This window comes from Monodelphis domestica, chromosome 4, assembly GCF_027887165.1.
Source record: "Monodelphis domestica isolate mMonDom1 chromosome 4, mMonDom1.pri, whole genome shotgun sequence".
NCBI lineage: Eukaryota > Metazoa > Chordata > Mammalia > Didelphimorphia > Didelphidae > Monodelphis > Monodelphis domestica.
Genome location: NC_077230.1, coordinates 348,029,230 through 348,047,615, shown reverse-complemented (window position 1 = coordinate 348,047,615; position 18,386 = coordinate 348,029,230). Strand labels below are relative to the sequence as shown.

The window sequence follows — 18,386 nt, the reverse complement described above, 5'->3', positions numbered from 1 at the left end:
GTGCTCGGCCTCCCGCAGGGGCTCCTCGGCCTCTGCTCTAGATCTCTGCTGAGATCTCTACTGAGCGAGAGGGCCGCGGCCGTCGGTCATTACCACTGGAATCTCCGTTGAGGCTCCCTGACACGAGCTCCGCCTCGGTGGAATTGCTGGACGTGTGAGAGCGGCTGTCCAGCGCGGCCAGGGACTGCAGCATGCTCAGGAGGCTGTTGGACGTGGGGAACTGCAGGTACTTCTCGGGCACGTAGCCCACCTGGCCGACTTTGTTCCGGGCCTGAGGAGAGACGGACAAGAGGGCGGCGCGTTCACAGGCACGAAGGGCCAGGGGCCTCGTGAGAACCCAAACCAATGCCTCAAAATGCCACGAGAAAGCGTTATATGAGCAAAGGAATCTACCTTTACCCAGTCTTCCATATCTCCATCTTCAATCACTTCTAACACCTCATGCTCCTCAATGGTCAGCTCGTCTGGCTGAGACGCCTGCAATGGAGGATGGTCATGGACAAAATTATAAAGGTTAGAGAAAGAGCAGATGTAGGCTGGTCATCCAAAAAAAAGCCAGAGAGCAAAATGATCTTGAAAAAGAATTCAAGTACAAAAATTTAAATGCTAAGGATCTCATGAGGCGAAACTAATGAAAACAACCGGTGGGGTGGGATGGGTCCCTCGTGAGGCCCTGTGGACGGGCTGGAGAGCCGCGGCCGCGCTCGGCTGCTCGGGGCCTGCGGGCCGCTTCTTCACTCCTGCCCTCTCCAGGGGGACCCGGGGATGAATTCCTACGTGTGAGTGAGATGAGATGAATGAATGCACGACTGAGAGGAGGAACGTGGGAGGTGACTGAATCAGTAACAGCAACATGATCGTGTGGAGGACTATGGGACCGGGCGTGCGAACGTGGCCAGGAACGACGTGCGGGAGGGTGAACGATTTGAGGGTCATCCAGCGCAGAACACCGTCCCCAGGAGAGTTGTGGAGGGGCTGAGGCCTGGCTAGGCGGAGCTGCGGGTTTATGGGCGCCCCTTCGCCCTGCTTGCCGGACTCTGTGCTTTGGACACACGCCTGACCTCAGAGATCCTGCTCTTTATATCTACCTCCCTGGGCAGAGCTATTCCCCTTAAGGTCTCATCTCTGAACTTGAGCATAGAGGAAAAAAAGCATTAGGAAAATTACAGAAATACACACCCCTGGTCAGACACTTACCTCAAAACGGAGAGGCAAGAAACTCATGAACGCCTGCAGCTTTCCAAGTGGGGAGAACTATCCTTCCTGCCCTGGCTGCTGTGAATGTGGGAACATCGGGGGGCCGGGGAGCCTGCAGAGCCCTCTCTCTGGCCATCACTCGGCTGAGGCGCCTTAAACCCAGATCACCCGTCACTGCTCCCAGCTCCCCAGACTGTTAGAGCTGGCAGGAGAGCCAGCCCCGGGAGAGAGCCTCCAGGCCAGCCCCTTCCCTTTACAGAGGCTCAACAGCTAATGACTGGGGCAGAGCCAGGATTAGAACCCAGGCCATCTTATTCTTCATTTCTTTTCACTCTGCCATGCTGCCCTCCAGCCTACTAATGTGCTATTTTAATAAGGGAACACAAAAAGAAAAGAAAGGGTTGCCAGCCCCAAGTATAAGGCTATTTTAGTTTAAACAACCTGTGGGAGACCTTCAATAGTGTTAGTGCTTTCTCTAAGCTCTCATGTCCAGGGTCAGCTAGAGCTGCAGATGTGGTAGGAACCCTTCCCTGCTCCCATTTTACCCATCCTTCAAAATCCAGATCAGATACCCCCTTCTCCAGGAAGCCTGCCTTTATTCCTCCAGTCAGATTCCCCCCTACCCTGGGACCACACGAAGCCATTCTGCTCCTCCCTGATGCTTTTGGGACCTATGTTGGATTACAGCGACTCACACTCTCACGAAACTTTAATACCCAAATACTTTCCTCACACCAACCCTGCGAATTAGGTAGTTCCATGTACATTGTTATATTCTCTTTAGAAGCAAACTCTGAGCCACCTGGGAGAAGGGAATAGGCCTCATTCATCTGAAGGGAGGAGAGACCCTCCTGAGAACTGTCAGAAGAAACCAAGGAGAATCTTTAGCCTGCAGAGGAGCAGGCTTGGGAAGCACATTTCCACTGTCTTCAAAAATACAAAGTGCTTGGGCATTAGCCTTCTGTGGCTTGGCTATAAGGAGCAGAAGCAGGATGGGGGCAGAGGTTATCTAATAAGAGGAAAAATCTCCTAAATTATATCCAACATAGGACAAATTTCCTGAATAGAATATTAGAGCTGTCTAATAATCAGGTGCAGTTGGTCATCGGCGGGTAAGCTCCCCTGCCTCGTCACCACAGATATTCCAGAAGAGGTGAGGAACATTTTTGGGGATGCCAGGGAAGGCACTTCTCCAGCAAGGACCAGATGACTAGATATCATCGGAGGTCCTTCCTGAGCTCTGGGGATCCCCACCCCTTCCAGGTGTTTTGGTGCTAATTAGGCATTTCCTGAGTATGTAAGACCCAAGATGTCACATGGAGATGTAACACTATGAGTGTCCACTTTTTGAATAACCTCACATATTTGCAAGAAATACAAACCTTGTATGAATAGACAACTTTGCAGGTCAGCGGATAGTTTCGTAGGGTGCCTGATGGGCTGGAACTGCTATCATCAAAAGCATCCATGTTGTCCTCAAATTCTTCTCCTTCTTCTCTTTCTGCATCCACATGAAGCTACAGGGAAAAGACAAGAAAAGAGAAATGCTTGCTTTCTTATTTCATGGAACTGTTTGAAAGAAAGGGCAAGTTCAGTAATGAGTGAGGAATTCTGCAGTCCACCCTGTTCTTAATAAGTCAGAGTCACTGAACTTTCTCCTGAGTATTCAGAGGAAAGATATTATCCTCTTTGCAAGTCTTTGCTGGACTGCCTAATAAGGATCTGCATGGCTTCCCTTCCAGTTAACTCATGTTTCTCATCTGAATCTTTCTGCTAAGGTGCACACAGTTAAGGTCACAGACCTCAGGTTTGCTCACTTGGAAGGCATCAGAGAGCCGTGGCAGGGGCAAGGAAGGCCTGGACTTCACTGCCTACTCTGTTACTCATTAGCTCCATGACCTGAGCCAGGCCACTGCATTCCTCTGAGGCTTAGCTTTCTCACCTGTAAAACCAGGGAAAAACAACACTGTTTAACCTCACGGAGCTCAGAGGAAATGTTAACAGTCTTCTGTATACCAGGTAATGCTTCATCAGTGTCGGCTCAGAGTAGTGCACTAAGCCATGCCTCTAGCAGCACAAGTTGCCCCCCACCCCCAACTCTGAAGGGAGGGGCTCCCGGTACTCCAGGATATCAGAAAGCTCCTTCTCCGCAATTTATAGTCTTTGAGAGTTGCTGAGGGCAAAAAGGGGCCAGGGACTTGCCTCGGGCTACAAAGCCAGTATGAATGAGAAGTGAGACTTTGACCCCGGTCTCCACCATTTCTCCCATGTTGCCTTTCCCACTCCTAGCAGCATTCTGAGTCTCAGGGAAGGCTTTTTCATGCCTTTTCAAATTCTTCTACCTTCTTATAAATCCAGTGCTTCCTTTTTGAACACAGGATGCTACTCTTTGCTGGGAGGTTTACATTTACTTTTTTATTTTTTGTTTGAAAGCAACAATTTTATTGGCAATCTCTTCTGCAAGATTCCTGGCCTCTGCCCCTCCTGCAAGGAAGGCTTATCTACCATTTGAAAGTCATAGTGAATCTCTAGATGACACTAACTCTTAACCTTGTCTCCTCCATTTCTCCAAGTCTAGTGGAAAAACTCTTTGACAACCCATCCCTTGGAGAAAGGATATCTTCTTCCTATCTGTAGAAGGGGGACTGGGCAGGAAAAATTTAAAAAGGAAAATACAATATTAACTTACTCCATAGTTCATTTTCATGTTTCTTTACAGGCAAGATACGAAACCTCTAAAATATAATCAGTATGTGTGCATAGCATCTTCTTCCCATCAAAGAGAAAGATCCTATAGACTATCTAGTCAGTGTCCTTTAGAGCTATTACAGCCTCAACAAAGAACCACACAACTCTGGGGTCTGAAATGACCTTTTGGCCACTTGCTCCTGCTATAGCCAGCCCCACAGCCCTCTATCTTCATGTCACTTAGTTTCAGTTTCCATCAAACAACCTATGTTCATCTCTGGGGTTATCTTCTGGGGCATAAACATTCGGAAAAGTCTTATTTCCTGTTGGAACCTCCAGAATGAAGTGAACATTCATTTTACCCTCTATCATTTGGTCCCCCTTTTTGCAACTTCTCTGTCCAGTTAGGGTTGGTACTGTTGTCCATTGTGCAGGAACTCCTGGTTATCAAGTCACAAATACCTTTCAGAAGTCCCCCCTATACTCGGAATAGAAGGGCCTTTCCTAAAAATAATAAGCAGTATATGTCTAAAACCATCAACCAACATCATCTCCAATGGTGACAAACTAGAAGCCTTCCCAATAAGATCAGGAGTGAAACAAGGATGCCCATTATCACCTGTATCATTCAACATTGTACTAGAAACACTAGCAGTAGCAATTAGAGAAGAAAAAGAAATTGAAGGCATCAAAATAGGCAAGGAGGAGACCAAGCTATCACTCTTTGCAGATGATATGATGGTCTACTTAAAGAATCCTAGAGAATCAACTAAATGGAAGGATACAAAACAAACCAACATAAGGCATCAGCATTTCTATATCTTTCCAACACAACTCAGCAGCAAGAGTTAGAAAGAGAGGGGGCAGATGGGTCGCTCAGTGAACTGAAAGCCAGGCCTAGAGACGTGAGGTCCTAGGTTCAGATCTGGCCTCAGACACTTCCCAGTTGTGTGACCAATTGACCCCCATCACCTAGCCCTTACTGTTCTTCTGCCTTGGAACCAATACCCAGTATTGATTCCAAGACGGAAGGTAAGGGTTTAAAAAAAAAGAGTTAGAAAGGGAAAATGCATTTAAAATCACCCTAGACAACATAAAATATTTAGGAATCTATTTGCCAAGACAAACACAGGAATTATATGAACACAACTACAAAACACTTTTCACACAATAAAAAAACTAGATCTAAATAATTAGAAAAACATTAATTACTAATATAATAAAAATGACAATCTTACCCAAATTAATTTACTTATTCAGCACCATACTACCAAGAAATTTTTTTTTATTGAATTAGAAAAAATTATAACCAAGTTCATTTGGAAGAACAAAAGATCATGAATATCAAGGAAAATAATGAAAAAAAAAAGCCTACCAGTACCAGATCTTAAACTGTACTCTAAAGTAGCGATCATCAAAACAATATGGTATTGGCTAAGAGACAGAAGGGAGGATCAGTGGAATGGGGTAAATGACCTCATCAAGATAGTGTACAATAAACTCAAAGATCCCAGCCTTGAGGGGAATGGCTGAACAAATTGTGGTATATGCTGGTGATGGAATACTATTGTGCTGAAAGGAATAATGAACTGGAGGGATTCCATGTGAACTGGAATGACCTCCAGGAATTGATGCAGAGTGAGAGGAGCAGAACCAGGAGAATGTTGTATGCAGAGACTGATACACTGTGGTATAATTGAATGTAATGGACTTCTCCATTAGTGGCAATGCAGTGATCCAGAACTATTCAGAGGGGTATATGAGAAAGAACACTATCATTCACATTCAGAGGAAGAATTGTGGGAGTAGAAACACAAAATAAAATCATTTCCTTGATCACATGGTTCGATGGAGATATGATTGGTGATATAGACTCTAAACGACCACTGAAATTGCAAATAATAATATGGAAACAGGTCTTGATCAATGATACATGTAAAACCCAGTGGAATTGCTCATTGGCTCTGGGAGTGGGGAGGGAGGAGGGGAGGGAAAGAACATGAATCATGTAACCATGGAAATTTATTCTGAATTAATTAAATAATTTAATAATAATAAAAAAAGGTCCCCCTACACAACCCCTTGCCTCGCTGCCCAGGACCCATCTTCAGTTCAAACTTCAGTTCTGGGATTCTCACACTGCAGTATGAGTATGCAGTATATCCTTGATCATGTCCATCTGGACAGGAAGGGTGATGCTGGTGCCCTAAGGGCTTCTCTGTTCCTCCTGACTTTACTTCATCAGGCTAGTGCTCTCAGTTTTTACAACTGGGCATCAAGATGACAACCTCTTTAATGTGGGGAATGTGGCTGGAGTGCTGCATTCAGGGCACTTAGAGTTGGACTATAACACTGTCATCTTCTGCAAGGTATTAGATTAAAATTAATGTCTAATACTCCAAGTATTATATTTTATAAAGTTTATTAATAATCACTTGTAGGAATAAAAAGATAATTATCTAACAAAATATAAGGCCACGTGAGTAGATTCTCCTGCCACTAACCTCACACCACCTCCATCAAACAGGATCACAGGAAGAGAGAGAGAGGTGGGGCTACACCAAATTTATATCCTCCCTATGCCTGCACTTAACATGAGAAGGAACATGGTATGCTGGGAATTGGAGTTCTAGAGTACAGAAATCAATTACACAATGGTCAGGGGATTTTCTCCAGGCATTTTGGTCTTAAGCTCCAACATAGCACCAGGGCATCATCCTTCCAAGGGATGTAGGAGTTCTCCACAAAATCTGATGATCTAAAGGATCATCAATAATAAAAGTAAATGGGGTGCCTACTCATTTTAGCTTCTTCAGGTTGGCAATAAACATATCACCTTCCCTGGTCATGGTTTTCCCTTTGGGCTAAAAACAGGAACCCCAAAATTCTTTTCTGGGATCTTTACTGAGGCACAGTCTGCTTTCACCACTTGGCTCATGTTTTCACCATTCTTGGTTCATGTTTTCAGGGACATGAACAAGGTATAGCACACACTTGTTCCCGGACCCTTCCAGAACACAAATCTCTATAGTGGATCAGACACAAGGATTGCAGGAGGAGCTTATGATGAATGGTGATGGTGGTTGTTCCCCCCCCCTCCCCCCCAACATTATAACCTTTTACTGAGAGTGCAAAGAGGAATGCTAATCAGACTTAGTTTTCTCAAAGAAAGCAGGCATACACCATATCCAATTAGATCTACTTTGCCTCTGAACCAGGGGCCTGGTTCAAAGAACAGCCTATTATTTAACCACCTAGACCCACAGGAATAGAGAATTCCATTCCATATAATTTTAGAGTTGGCACTAAAAGGGCCTTTGGAGATCATTACAATTCTTTTTCTCTGGAAGCAGATGGCATTTTTTTTTATCATGAATCCTTTGGGATAGTTTTGGATCACTGCATTGCTGAGAATAGTTGTTATTCATAGTTGTTCATTGTATAGTATTCTTATCACTGTGCACAGTGTTTTTCTGGTTCTGTTTATTTCACTCTGCTTCAGTTTGTCTAAACTTTTCCAAGTTTTTCTGAAATCCTCCTGAGTGTCATTTCTTAAAGCACAACAGTATTCCATTATAATCATATACTCTCACTTAGCCACTCTTCAATTGATGGACATTCCTTTACTTTTCAATTCTTTGCCCCCAACCCCTCAAAAGAACTTAATTTTTTTTGAACATATAGGTCTTTTTTTAAAAAAAGAATTTCTTTGGGATACAAGCCTAGTAGTAGTATTCCTGGGTCAAAGAGCATATACTTTTATATAGCCGGTCCAAATTGCTCTTCAGAATGATTGAATCAGTTCATGACTCCCCCAACAATACATTTGTGTTTCAACTTTCCCATGTTTCCTCTGAATTTTGACATTTTCCTTTTCTGTCATAATAGCTAATCTGATCAGAGTGGGTGGTACCTCAGAGTTGTTTTAATTTGCATTTCTCTAATAGTGATTTAGAGCATTTTTTTGGCATGACTATAGAGAGCTTTAGTTATTTTGTCTGAGAACTGCCTTTTTGTATCCTTTGACCATTTATCAGTTGGGGAATGACTTGTATTCTTATATAGACAACTTATTTCTCTATGTATTTGATAAATGAGGCCTTTCGTAGAGACTTGTAAAAATTTTTTGCACCATTGTGATTACTGTGTATTACTCTCCATCCTATTTATCCCTATTTGGATTCTGACCTCTACCTCCCCCAATTTGTTCTCTTTTCTATCAGCCCTACAACCCCTCACTTATCCCCTTCCCTTCCTACTTTTCTGTAGGAGATGATAGCTTTCTTTTAATTAATTGTGTAATGTTCTTCCCTCATTGAACCAATTGCAATGAGAGTAAGGTTCACATGCACCCCTCTCCACCTCTCCCATCTTCTTCACTGTGAATGCTCTTTCATGTCTCTTTTATTTGAGATAACATCCCATTTTATCTTTCCCTTCCTTCTCCTCCCAATGCATTTCTCTTTCTCATGTCTTATTTTAATTTTATACCATCTCATCATATTCAACTCATGTCCCTGCCCTCTGTCTATGTATACTCCTAACTGCCCTAATAATGACACAGGATTTTGGAGTTCCAAGAATTGTCTTCCCACGAAGGGATGTATACAGTTTAACCTTATTAAATGTTTTTTAAATTTCTCTTTCCTGTTTACCTTGTTATGCTTCTCTTGAGCCTTGTATATGAGTCAAATTTTCCACTGGCTCTGGTCTTTTCATTAGGAATGTTGAAAGCCCTCTATTTCATTGAATACCCATTTTTTTTTCTCCCTGAAGGAGTATGATCAGTTTTTCTGGCTAAGAGATTCTCTAATTCCTTTGTCCTCTGGAATGTCATATTCCAGCCTATGATCCTTTAATGTAAAAGCTGCTAAATTTTGTATTATTATGACTCCATGATGTTTGAATTTCTTCTTTTTGGCTGCTTACAATATTTAATCCTTGACCTAGGAGTTCTGGAATTTGGCTATAATATCCCTTGAAGTTATCCTTTCGAGATCTTTTCTAGGAGGTGACTGGTAGATTCTTTCTGTTTTGCCCTCTAGTTCTAGAATATCAGGGTAGTTTTCCATGATAATTTCCTGAAAGATGTTTGCCTTCTCTTGTGTTTTGTATTTTAGAATCAAGTTTTCTACTCAGCTCTGGTTATTTTCATCAGAATGTTTGAAAGATAAGCTCTTTTTTGATCATGGATTATAGGTAGTCCAATAATTCTTAGATGATCTCTCCAGATTTTATTTTCCAGATCAGTTGTTTTTCCAATGAGAGGTTTCACATTTTCTTCTATTTTTTCATTCTGTTGACTTTGATTGTTTCTTGATGTCTCAGAGAGTCATTAATTTCCATATGCCCAATTCTAATTTTTAAGGCATGCTTTTATTTCTCCCCCCTTATTCATTTTTGTAATAATCTTTAAAACCCAAACCCCAAATCATATTACCATATAAACAAGTGATAAATCACGTTTTCTTCTACATTTCTACTCCAAAAGTTCTTTCTCCAGATTTTTTCTATAGTTTTCTTTCATTCTTTCTTGTAAGTCCCTCAGAATTATCCTGGATAATTGCATTGTTATTACTAACAAAGTCTATTGGTCATCCCACAATGTTTCAGTCACTGTGTATAATGTTCTCCTGGTTCTGCTTATTTCACTCTGTATCAGTTCATGTAGATCTTTCCAGTTTTTAAAGAAATCATCCAGTTCATCATTCCTTATAGCACAAGAGTATTACACTACTATCATATACTAAAATTTGTTTAGCCATTTCCCAATCGAGGGATATTCCCTCAGTTTCCAATTTTTTGCCACCACAAAAAGCACAACTATAAATATTTTTGTACAAACAAGTCCTCCCCATTTAAAAAAATCTCTTTGGGATACAAACCCTGGAGTGGTATTGTTGGATCAATTCACAACTCCACCAGAAAAGCATTAGTGTCCCAATTTTGGCTTGGGCTCATTTTGTGATGGGGATCTTGGTTCAGCCTACTTGAAATGGCCTCTTCCCCTCATCTTGTGAGTCTCTCAATTTCTTTTCAATGAAGAATTGCACTATTTAATAAGAAGATTCGAATCAAGGCCTGGTTCTGTCAACTATTATCTCTGTGACCTGGGCAAGTGAATCAATTTAGCCTGGCCTGAGATTCCTCTTCCTTAAGCAGTGATAATAATATCCACATGACCTATGCCACAGGGCTGTGGAGAGGAAAATATTCTGCAAACCTTAATGCACTAGAGACTTAGCGCAACATGGCAGCTTGGAGTAAGGGTTTGAGCCTGGATCTTCTACCTCCAAGTCATGTGAGCAAAGGCATTCCTTTGTTGGGTCTCAGTTTCCTTCTTTGTAAAATCTGTTGTAACCTATAGACTCTGAGGCCCCTCCCACTTCTGACATTCTATTTTCTATGCAGCCTCACTTAGTAATAGCATTCTGGGGTTCTGTAATATGTGTGGCTTCAACACCACACTGTCACATAGGATTTATGTTTCTGATGGAAAGCATCCCTGAAAAATAATTAAAACACAATGATTGTCCTCCCTGTTATCCCACATTCCTTAAATTGTTTACATGTTACAAGACTGTCAGTGGAGATGACAATGAAGACTCCATCTAGAACTTCTATGAAACTCAAGTGAAAGCTGATGTTGGCAGGCTGAAAAAAATACCAGTTTCCAAAAATATCCTTGGAATTTCCTTTTGCCTTCGCTGTCCCTTGGCCTGGGGCTTCAGTTCTACCAGAGAGAACATTTCATTTTGACAGCACTGAATGAGATGCACCATGGCGCGTTTCTTCTCTGGGTGTCATTCGCCTCCCATGGAAGGGATGGATGGGCCCAGGAGCAGCCTCCGGAGCTTGGGGTGGGGTGGACATATATGTGGGCACGTGTCTGCACGAGGAAAACTCTTCTTCCGGTCTGCCACGGTGCTGCAGTGCTGAGGCCGCTTTTCCCTCCTCTTACATGAGGACCTTTGCTGAGTCTTGTTGGTTTCCACATGTTAACTCCTAAAAATAATTTTCCTGTCCTCTCTCTGATCCTATGAACTAGACCTTTCTCTAGGAGGGCTCTGGCTCTCATCCCTTCTTTCCTGCAGTCGAAGCCACATTTTTGGACAGCTACAATAACATTATCACGTTTTTTGAGCTCCCAGGGACAAATAACATTATTTTCTGTTTTGATAGTGTTTTCAGGTTTACAAACACATTCTTCACAACAGTGCTGAGAAGCAGGTAGTACAAATACACTATCCACAGCGAGGAGAAGGGACTCGCCAACAGGCCCAGTAAGCTACCCAAGGGGGACGTGTGAAACTAAGATGCAAGCGTAGCTCTCTGAACTCAAGCTGCACGCTCTGCTCCAGTGTCTCTCGGGGTGGCTGGGGGACAGGCTCTGGGAATGCCTCCCATTCACAAGGATGACAGCTCTGGGGCTCAGTCTGCCCCCCTGGCTGTTATCACCAATGGATAACAAAGTGGGAAAGCGATCTGGGAATCTTCATTCCAAGGGGTGGTTCTCTGGCTGTCTCCCTCCACTAGCTCATTTCACAGTTGACTAGAACAAAGTTGCAGTCAGAGGGTACACCAGCCTGGTGTTGCCCTCCCCTCAAGTTAATGAATGATTGTGATGAAGAGAAAACACCAGGGAGTCGTGAGAATCCTGATGTCAGCCAGCCACATAGCACTTGAAAAGGCCTAGAAACAATTAATTATCTCAGACTATATCTCAGACTATAGAATGAAAACAAAAGATAACGTGAAGAAAGAGAATAAAGGAGGGGAGCATGGTCTAGTGCAGAGAAGGTTAAGAGTCAGAAGATCCATGTTCGAATCCTGACTCTGTTACTAATTTCCCATAGGAAAAAAGGTCACATATGGTGACTGGATGTCAGTTACAATGACCATATTTCTCTATCCTAGAAGACTTCATGCTTCAGATAAGATTTGAAAGTGATAAAGCAGAAGTCTTCAAAATCTAAAATTTTATTGTTTCCAAAAGACTGACTACATCCTCCTTATTAGCTATAGGAAGTTAGACAACTGAGTCTCATATAGTAATAAATATTTGTCCTACTTCACCAAGCTGACTCCTATAAACCAGGGGTGTTAAACTCAAATAGAAACATATCCCTGCAATCTGGGTGTTGATTTAGATAACCACAAATTACCATTATCTATGTTGTGCTGTATTTTTTGTCAGTTTTGTTAAACATTTTCCATTTTCACTTGGCTTGATGGCATTTGGGAGTTTTGCTGACTCCAAATTTGATGCCTTTGTTATAAATCACAAGAAAAAGGAGTTAATGCAAGTTTTCTCATTTGTGAAAGGAGAGGATTGGAAGAGATGTTTTCTCAGGTCCCTTCCAACTCAAAATGTTCTATCATGATGCTGTGGTTGAAAGGGCTCTATTGGCAGCCCAGGGGTGGCACATAGAGGGTGAGGAAAGATGGCACAGTCAGATGGAATATCCAGAAGTGAAAATTCCTTTCTTAAGGCTTTCTAAACTTGGATCATTCTGGTCTTGCTTTCTCTAAATTCCTTTAGGAGTGATTTTCTGAAATTTCTGACTACAGAGGAGATGCTGGAAGGGCAGGCCCCATGGCTTAGAGTCAGAAGATTTGGTTTCGGGTCCTACCTCTATCCATTAATGCTCATTGTGACATTGGGCAAATAACCTCCTCTTTCTGGATCTTGGATCTTCTCCCTTATAAGACGAAGTTGGACCAGATGATCCCTATCAGCTTTAAATCCTATGGTTCTATGGTATGGATACAAGTAAGTCTTATGCAGGTAGAATATTATAGTAATTCAAATCAAGATCCAGACAAAAGTACACTCAGAGAATATGAAGATGGGAGGAGGGATCAAGGAAGACTTCAATACATGATACAGCATATGATCTGGGCCCTGAAGGAAGAGATTTCAGTAGGGAGAGATGGGGAGGGAGTGTATTAGAGAAATAGGGGATGACTCACACCAAAGTAGAAGAAAAAAGAATTTGACTAAATGAACAATGAATAGTTTAGTTTGGTTAGAATGAAAGAAAATAGTTGTGAGATAAGGCTGGGCTGGTTAGGTAGAAGCCAAACTGAGGACTTGGATGGTAAGTAAAGGAGTTTATATTTTATTCTAGAAGCAAAGATCAGTGAAGAGTTAAAAACCTATCCAATTAGACAGCAAAGATTCTCAGGGACAATTGACATGGAAGAGAATAAAGCCAGTGATTGAGGCGTTAAATGCATCTAACCTCTTTCCTAACCTCTTATCCAAATCATTAGAACCACTCCACAATAAATTTAACACCAAGAATTTGTATCTAGGTCATGTTTTCCTAGAGTTCATTCCTTTTTACAAAATGCCAGCTATTGTTGGGGGGCTGGCTCAGTTCCAGGCATGTAACCTCCCCTAAATATAACTGAGAGTCAGGCTATACAACCTTGAGTTGTGAAAGAGGTTATGGGGAGGTCCACACAAACTCACATATGTACTTATTTGGAAAGCAGCCTGGTATAATGCAAAGAGTCCTGGACCTGGAGTAAGAAAATATGGGCTCAAGTCATCACATGGCCCTAGCCATTAAAAAGGATCTCGGAGGGCCATAGGATCACAGAATTTAGAGTTACTCTAGTGTAGCTCTTTCACCTGATGGATGAGGATCTTGAGGGACAGAAAGGGTGAGTAACTTACCCAATATGTATCAACTGTTCAAACTCAGGTTTTTCTGACTCTATGTTGACCTCTAATCCATCCCCAAATGGGAAGCCCCTCTACTATATTTCATCAAATGCGACAATGTATTTCACATAGTACTTTGGAACTATGGAGGACTACCTAAATGTTATCTATTATTACTTACTGAAAGAGGATTATGATGAAAACAACAGGAAACCTTTGGCTTGGGACACTAAGATGCTGATCACTCATTATTTATTCAAATGTCTTCTGGCAAAAATATGATAATTAGGCTCATTTTCTCTCTTAATTCTCCAATACTGCACACTACATACAACTGCATTCATTTACAACAGTATAAGACTATGTCTTTGTTCCTACTGTGTCTACTTTCCTGGGGCAATTTCTCCCCAAATAAATACTTGATCAAAACCTCTTTACTATTACAAGATCTAATAAGGATTATCAATAATGATATATTTATTAAAGGATTGTTGACTTTAATTTCTTAAATACAGTGATTTTTAAAAAAAGAATAAACTATAAAACTTTACCCTATAAATATTTTACATAAATGCCAATATACATATTCCTATCCTATAGTAAAGCAGCTATGAAAAATGAACTATATAGGCATGCTGGGAGTCATCAAAGATCACACTGTTTGACATGGTCACATGTGGAAACCGGGGACTGTAAAACAGCCCCCAGAAAGGATGGAAACACACAATGAAACCCCCCTAAGTGACTTTCCTTATTAATATCCCCTTGTTATTAGAAGAGCTATGATTATTATTCTTACTTAGCCCCAGGAAAAATGGATGAGAGCAATATGCTTTCAGGGTTAATACAGATGTTCCACTCTGTCCCCCCCCAGAATATTACCAGGAGATCCCACTTACAAAATTAAACCTAAGGATTCTTATATACCCACTTAGATAGGACCCTTTTTTCTAGTCATAAAAACTTCTGGCAAATCTGTGTTCTGAATTCCCCAACCTATATCTGGGTTATGATTCTACCCTCTGACCCTGCACTTAGTAACAATGTTTTGTTTACTATCTCCTTAGGCTTCACGTCTGTTGTTAGGTTCCATGGAAACATGTATGTTGATAATGAAACTATGTGCCAAGTAGATGTGTGATCATGAGGGTATAAAATAAAGCCAAGTTTCTCTGTGAAACTGTACGAAAGCTGTCTTCTATTCATCACTATTTTACTTAAGTCACCACACCCAGGCAGGAGGAACCCTTGGCTTCACAGTCTGCAGGTGGTCTTGCAAAATAGGCACAAGATTTTAAAAACTGTCATCACAGAGCCAGACAACTTTCTATTAATTTGTTAAAACAAATTCTGGACAAAACTGATGATGAAGAAATGGCAACAGCAGTGACAATGATTATTCTATTAGTCTTTTACTTCAACTTATACTAAGTTTTCAAAATGCCATACCACACTGGAATCATTCTATTTTTATCATGACCTAATATACATCCACAGAAGAATATTTCTTTTAAAATAACATATAAATATACAACATAAACATGCACACACAGTTCTACTGAATCTGGTATCTTAATCATGGAAATGAGAATTCTGGAGTTTTGAAGTTTTCCTACCATAAGCAAATAGAAACATCACAGACAAAAACCCATAAAAAAATTAAAGATCCTACTGTGATTTTAGAGATAAAATTTAAGCATTGTATAATAGGTATTTTGAAAATCAAAAGATAAATATTTTGAGATTTCTGATTATCTACCAATGACTACCAGTCTCTAAACAAACACAAAATGATGGGAGACAAATAACAGATAAAAAAGAATTTGAAAAATTCCATCAGGTGCTTCAAAGTGTTGAAAATTCCACATCCAAATTGTCATCCAAAGTTTGCAAATTCTTAGAATTTCTACCCTTCATATTTCTCTTACCAGCCTACTATATCTTTATAACTAATTATAGTGCCATGTGCAAATAATGAATTTACATGATCCTTTTTGATGATCACCAAATAAACCTCTTGACTAGGAGATGTTAGGACCAAGGTCCTGCCTGCTTTCTTTTGCATTTGTTTTTACTTAAAATTTAAAAGCGTACACAAGAAACCTTAGTTGAAATAACTGAAATCTGGCTCAAAGAAATTAGGTGAATTAATAATAGCAGTTTCTAGCAACAATATAAACTAATAATGGTGTTGTTTATCTCTAATATCAACACTACCAAAAGATTATATAAAAAGCCTGAAATTTGGGTAAGAACCAAAAAACACATAAAGATCACAATGCAATGAGGTCTATCCTCCTTTACTTAAACTTCCAGCTTTCTTTGGACAATTTGTAAGGTAAAAGAGGTTTTACCTACCACGGCCCACTCCTGTTTCTGCCCCCTGACTTTGGTTCCATTTAATTGTAATTCCTTTGAGTACTGAGTTGATAAGCTGAGCTAAAGCTTGTATCTCACATCTAGATTCAAATTCTCCTTATACTTCAGAAGTGGGGTTGAAGAGTTGGCAAGTAGGAGATGGAAGTCAGGGAGGCAAAAGGCTAAATATTAATTTAAAAATTTTAAGCCCAGAAAACAGAAGCAGGAGAATTTTCTTAAGTAATTTGTATTTTAATTATAGTCAATGGGATGTTCATTTAAACTGTATAGAGATCTATTGCAGGTATACTTAATGACAGGATTGCTGCCTTAGAATACCGCCCCCCCCCCCCCATTTTCTCAGTATTTTAAACATTTTGCAGAAGATCTGTATATAAGAAGGCACATTTTGTCTTGCTTCTAGCTATATAAAAACACAAGTTGTGGGGGCAGCTGGGTAGCTCAGTGGATTAAGAGCTAAGCCTAGAGATGGGAGATTCTAGGTTCAAATCTGGCCTCAGACACTTCCCAGCTCTGTGACCCTGGGCAAGTCACTTGGCCCCCATTGCCTAGCCCTTACCACTCTTCTGCCTTGGAGCCAATACACAGTATTGACTCCAAGATGGAAGGTAAGGGTTTAAAAAAAAAAACACAAACACCCCCCCCCCACAAGTTGTGAATTAAATATAGTTGTATATCCCCAAATCAACAAGAGTTAAGGTGCTCTCATTCCATGCTTCCAAACTCCCCCTTGGATTAAAAAAACCCAACTTACTTCTAGTTCATACATTCTGTAGATTCCACCTCTAACCCCTAACTACTCATATTCATCCCTATTATTTCTTTTTTAAAAACCGATTCCTTTTAAAATCCACTGAATCAATTATGTCCAATGAAAGATGAACACAGACTAATGGGTTTCTTTTATCAACTCAGTACTCAAACCTCCAATTTCATCCATGCACTCACACATAAGTTCTTCTGTTTTGTACATAGCCAATTTTTATTGGCTCAAATTCAAACTAGAAATAAACCGGTAGTTGTGACTTTCACAGTTAAAGTACTATATCTGATTGCTCGATGTATGGAGATCAGTGATTTTGCTACATACCTAAGCTCTGCACAAAGTAGGTATTCAATAAATATTTGGTTAATTAAAAACAATGGAAGGCATTATGGTACAATAGAGAAAGAGCTAGTTTAACGCCCTTCCCTCTTATTAGCTAGCTGTGTGCCTCTTTTTTAAAATGAGAAACCTGGACTGGATCATACACGAAGTTCACTCTACCTCTGAAAGTCTATGACAAAGAAAATCTCCACTGGCCTGTTGGGTCTAATTAGGCAAAGAAGGCTACAGCCTTCATCTCCACACGGTCAATCATTGGAAGAGGCTTTAACCCACTTTGGGAGTGCTGCTCCCCCCCAAAGCCAAATAATTTGCTTTGGCAATGAAGATGACAACTCCAGACTAGTGACCATCCAGGATGTCTATCACTCAACCTTTAAATAACCAAGACCACCCCAGCTGGTCTGTTGAGGTTTTTCATCCACAATGTTAACCAAACAACAAGAAATCCCTCTTAGTTATTTCCTCTACAGATCTAGGTAAAATCTTGGGAGAGGATCATTCACAAACCAGCTGACAATGGCTAGGTTCCACCTTCAAACTTCTCCGTGATCCCAATCACCACCACAAGCTCTCTTTCTGCTGGCATCTCGCTGCCTCCACATATTCTCCCATCATCGAAGCAGGAGCTCCAGGGCTAGTAGCTGACATCATGGAAATTTCCTCAATTGTAAGTTCTTTCAAAGGCTGTTCTTCATCTGGTCGTTTGCCGGGGTTGGCTGGGGAGGAGGCTGGCTGGCTCCTCTCCTTTGCTGCTGTAGCTGTGGTCACCGTCCCTTGAACCCCCAGGGTGGCTCCCGATGCAGTTTTTCATCAGTTCAATTTTCCATCCTCCACTGTCCCGTCTCTCTCAAGGCATCCAGCTGAGGCTCAGGTGGAGTGTGACCTTACTCAGGTGGCCTTTTGGTCCAGCTGGGGGTTTCGCTGGGGTCCTCACTGGTAGAGAAGGTGCCTAAGCAGGAGCTATTCCACCCATGCCTGGATTTTACCGCTTCCTTTGGCTCTTGTTTTCTTGACCTGAAAAGCGGCTGCAGAGTTTTTTCCCACTTCTGTTCACCCATGTAGAGATTAATGCTGAGAACACCATCTTTCTGATAGGTCTTTTGTTTTCTCTGAACACAGTCCTTGGAGGTGCTGATCCAGGAATGCGTGGTTGTATAAATGAGCCTTCTTTTCCTTTGCTAACCTGGAGTTCTCCTTAATGTGAAGTGTCTATGGAGAGTGCTTTAAAATCAGAGTGGATGGTGTGGACCTCTTCTCAAAGCTTTCACCGAGCTTCAGGCCATGTTCCGTGTGGTCCAGCAGCAGATTGGAAGTGTCCCTCCTGGCCCTTTCCTTGTTGAG

The 18,386-nt window shown here is 41.3% G+C and overlaps 1 protein-coding gene across 3 annotated transcripts in view; it reads right to left on the bottom strand.

Moving 5' to 3' along the window:
• The window catches only part of FCHSD2 (FCH and double SH3 domains 2), a 347,367-nt gene that overhangs the window by 13,176 nt on the left and 315,805 nt on the right, over positions 1–18,386 (bottom strand). For all 3 annotated transcript variants that reach the window (XM_056795012.1, XM_056795014.1, XM_056795013.1), the window contains 3 exons: positions 2,580–2,714; positions 394–477; positions 94–271 (listed from right to left, as the gene is read on the bottom strand). In XM_056795012.1, coding sequence (XP_056650990.1) covers positions 94–271; positions 394–477; positions 2,580–2,714 — 397 coding nt within the window. The remainder of the gene's footprint in view (positions 1–93; positions 272–393; positions 478–2,579; positions 2,715–18,386) is intronic.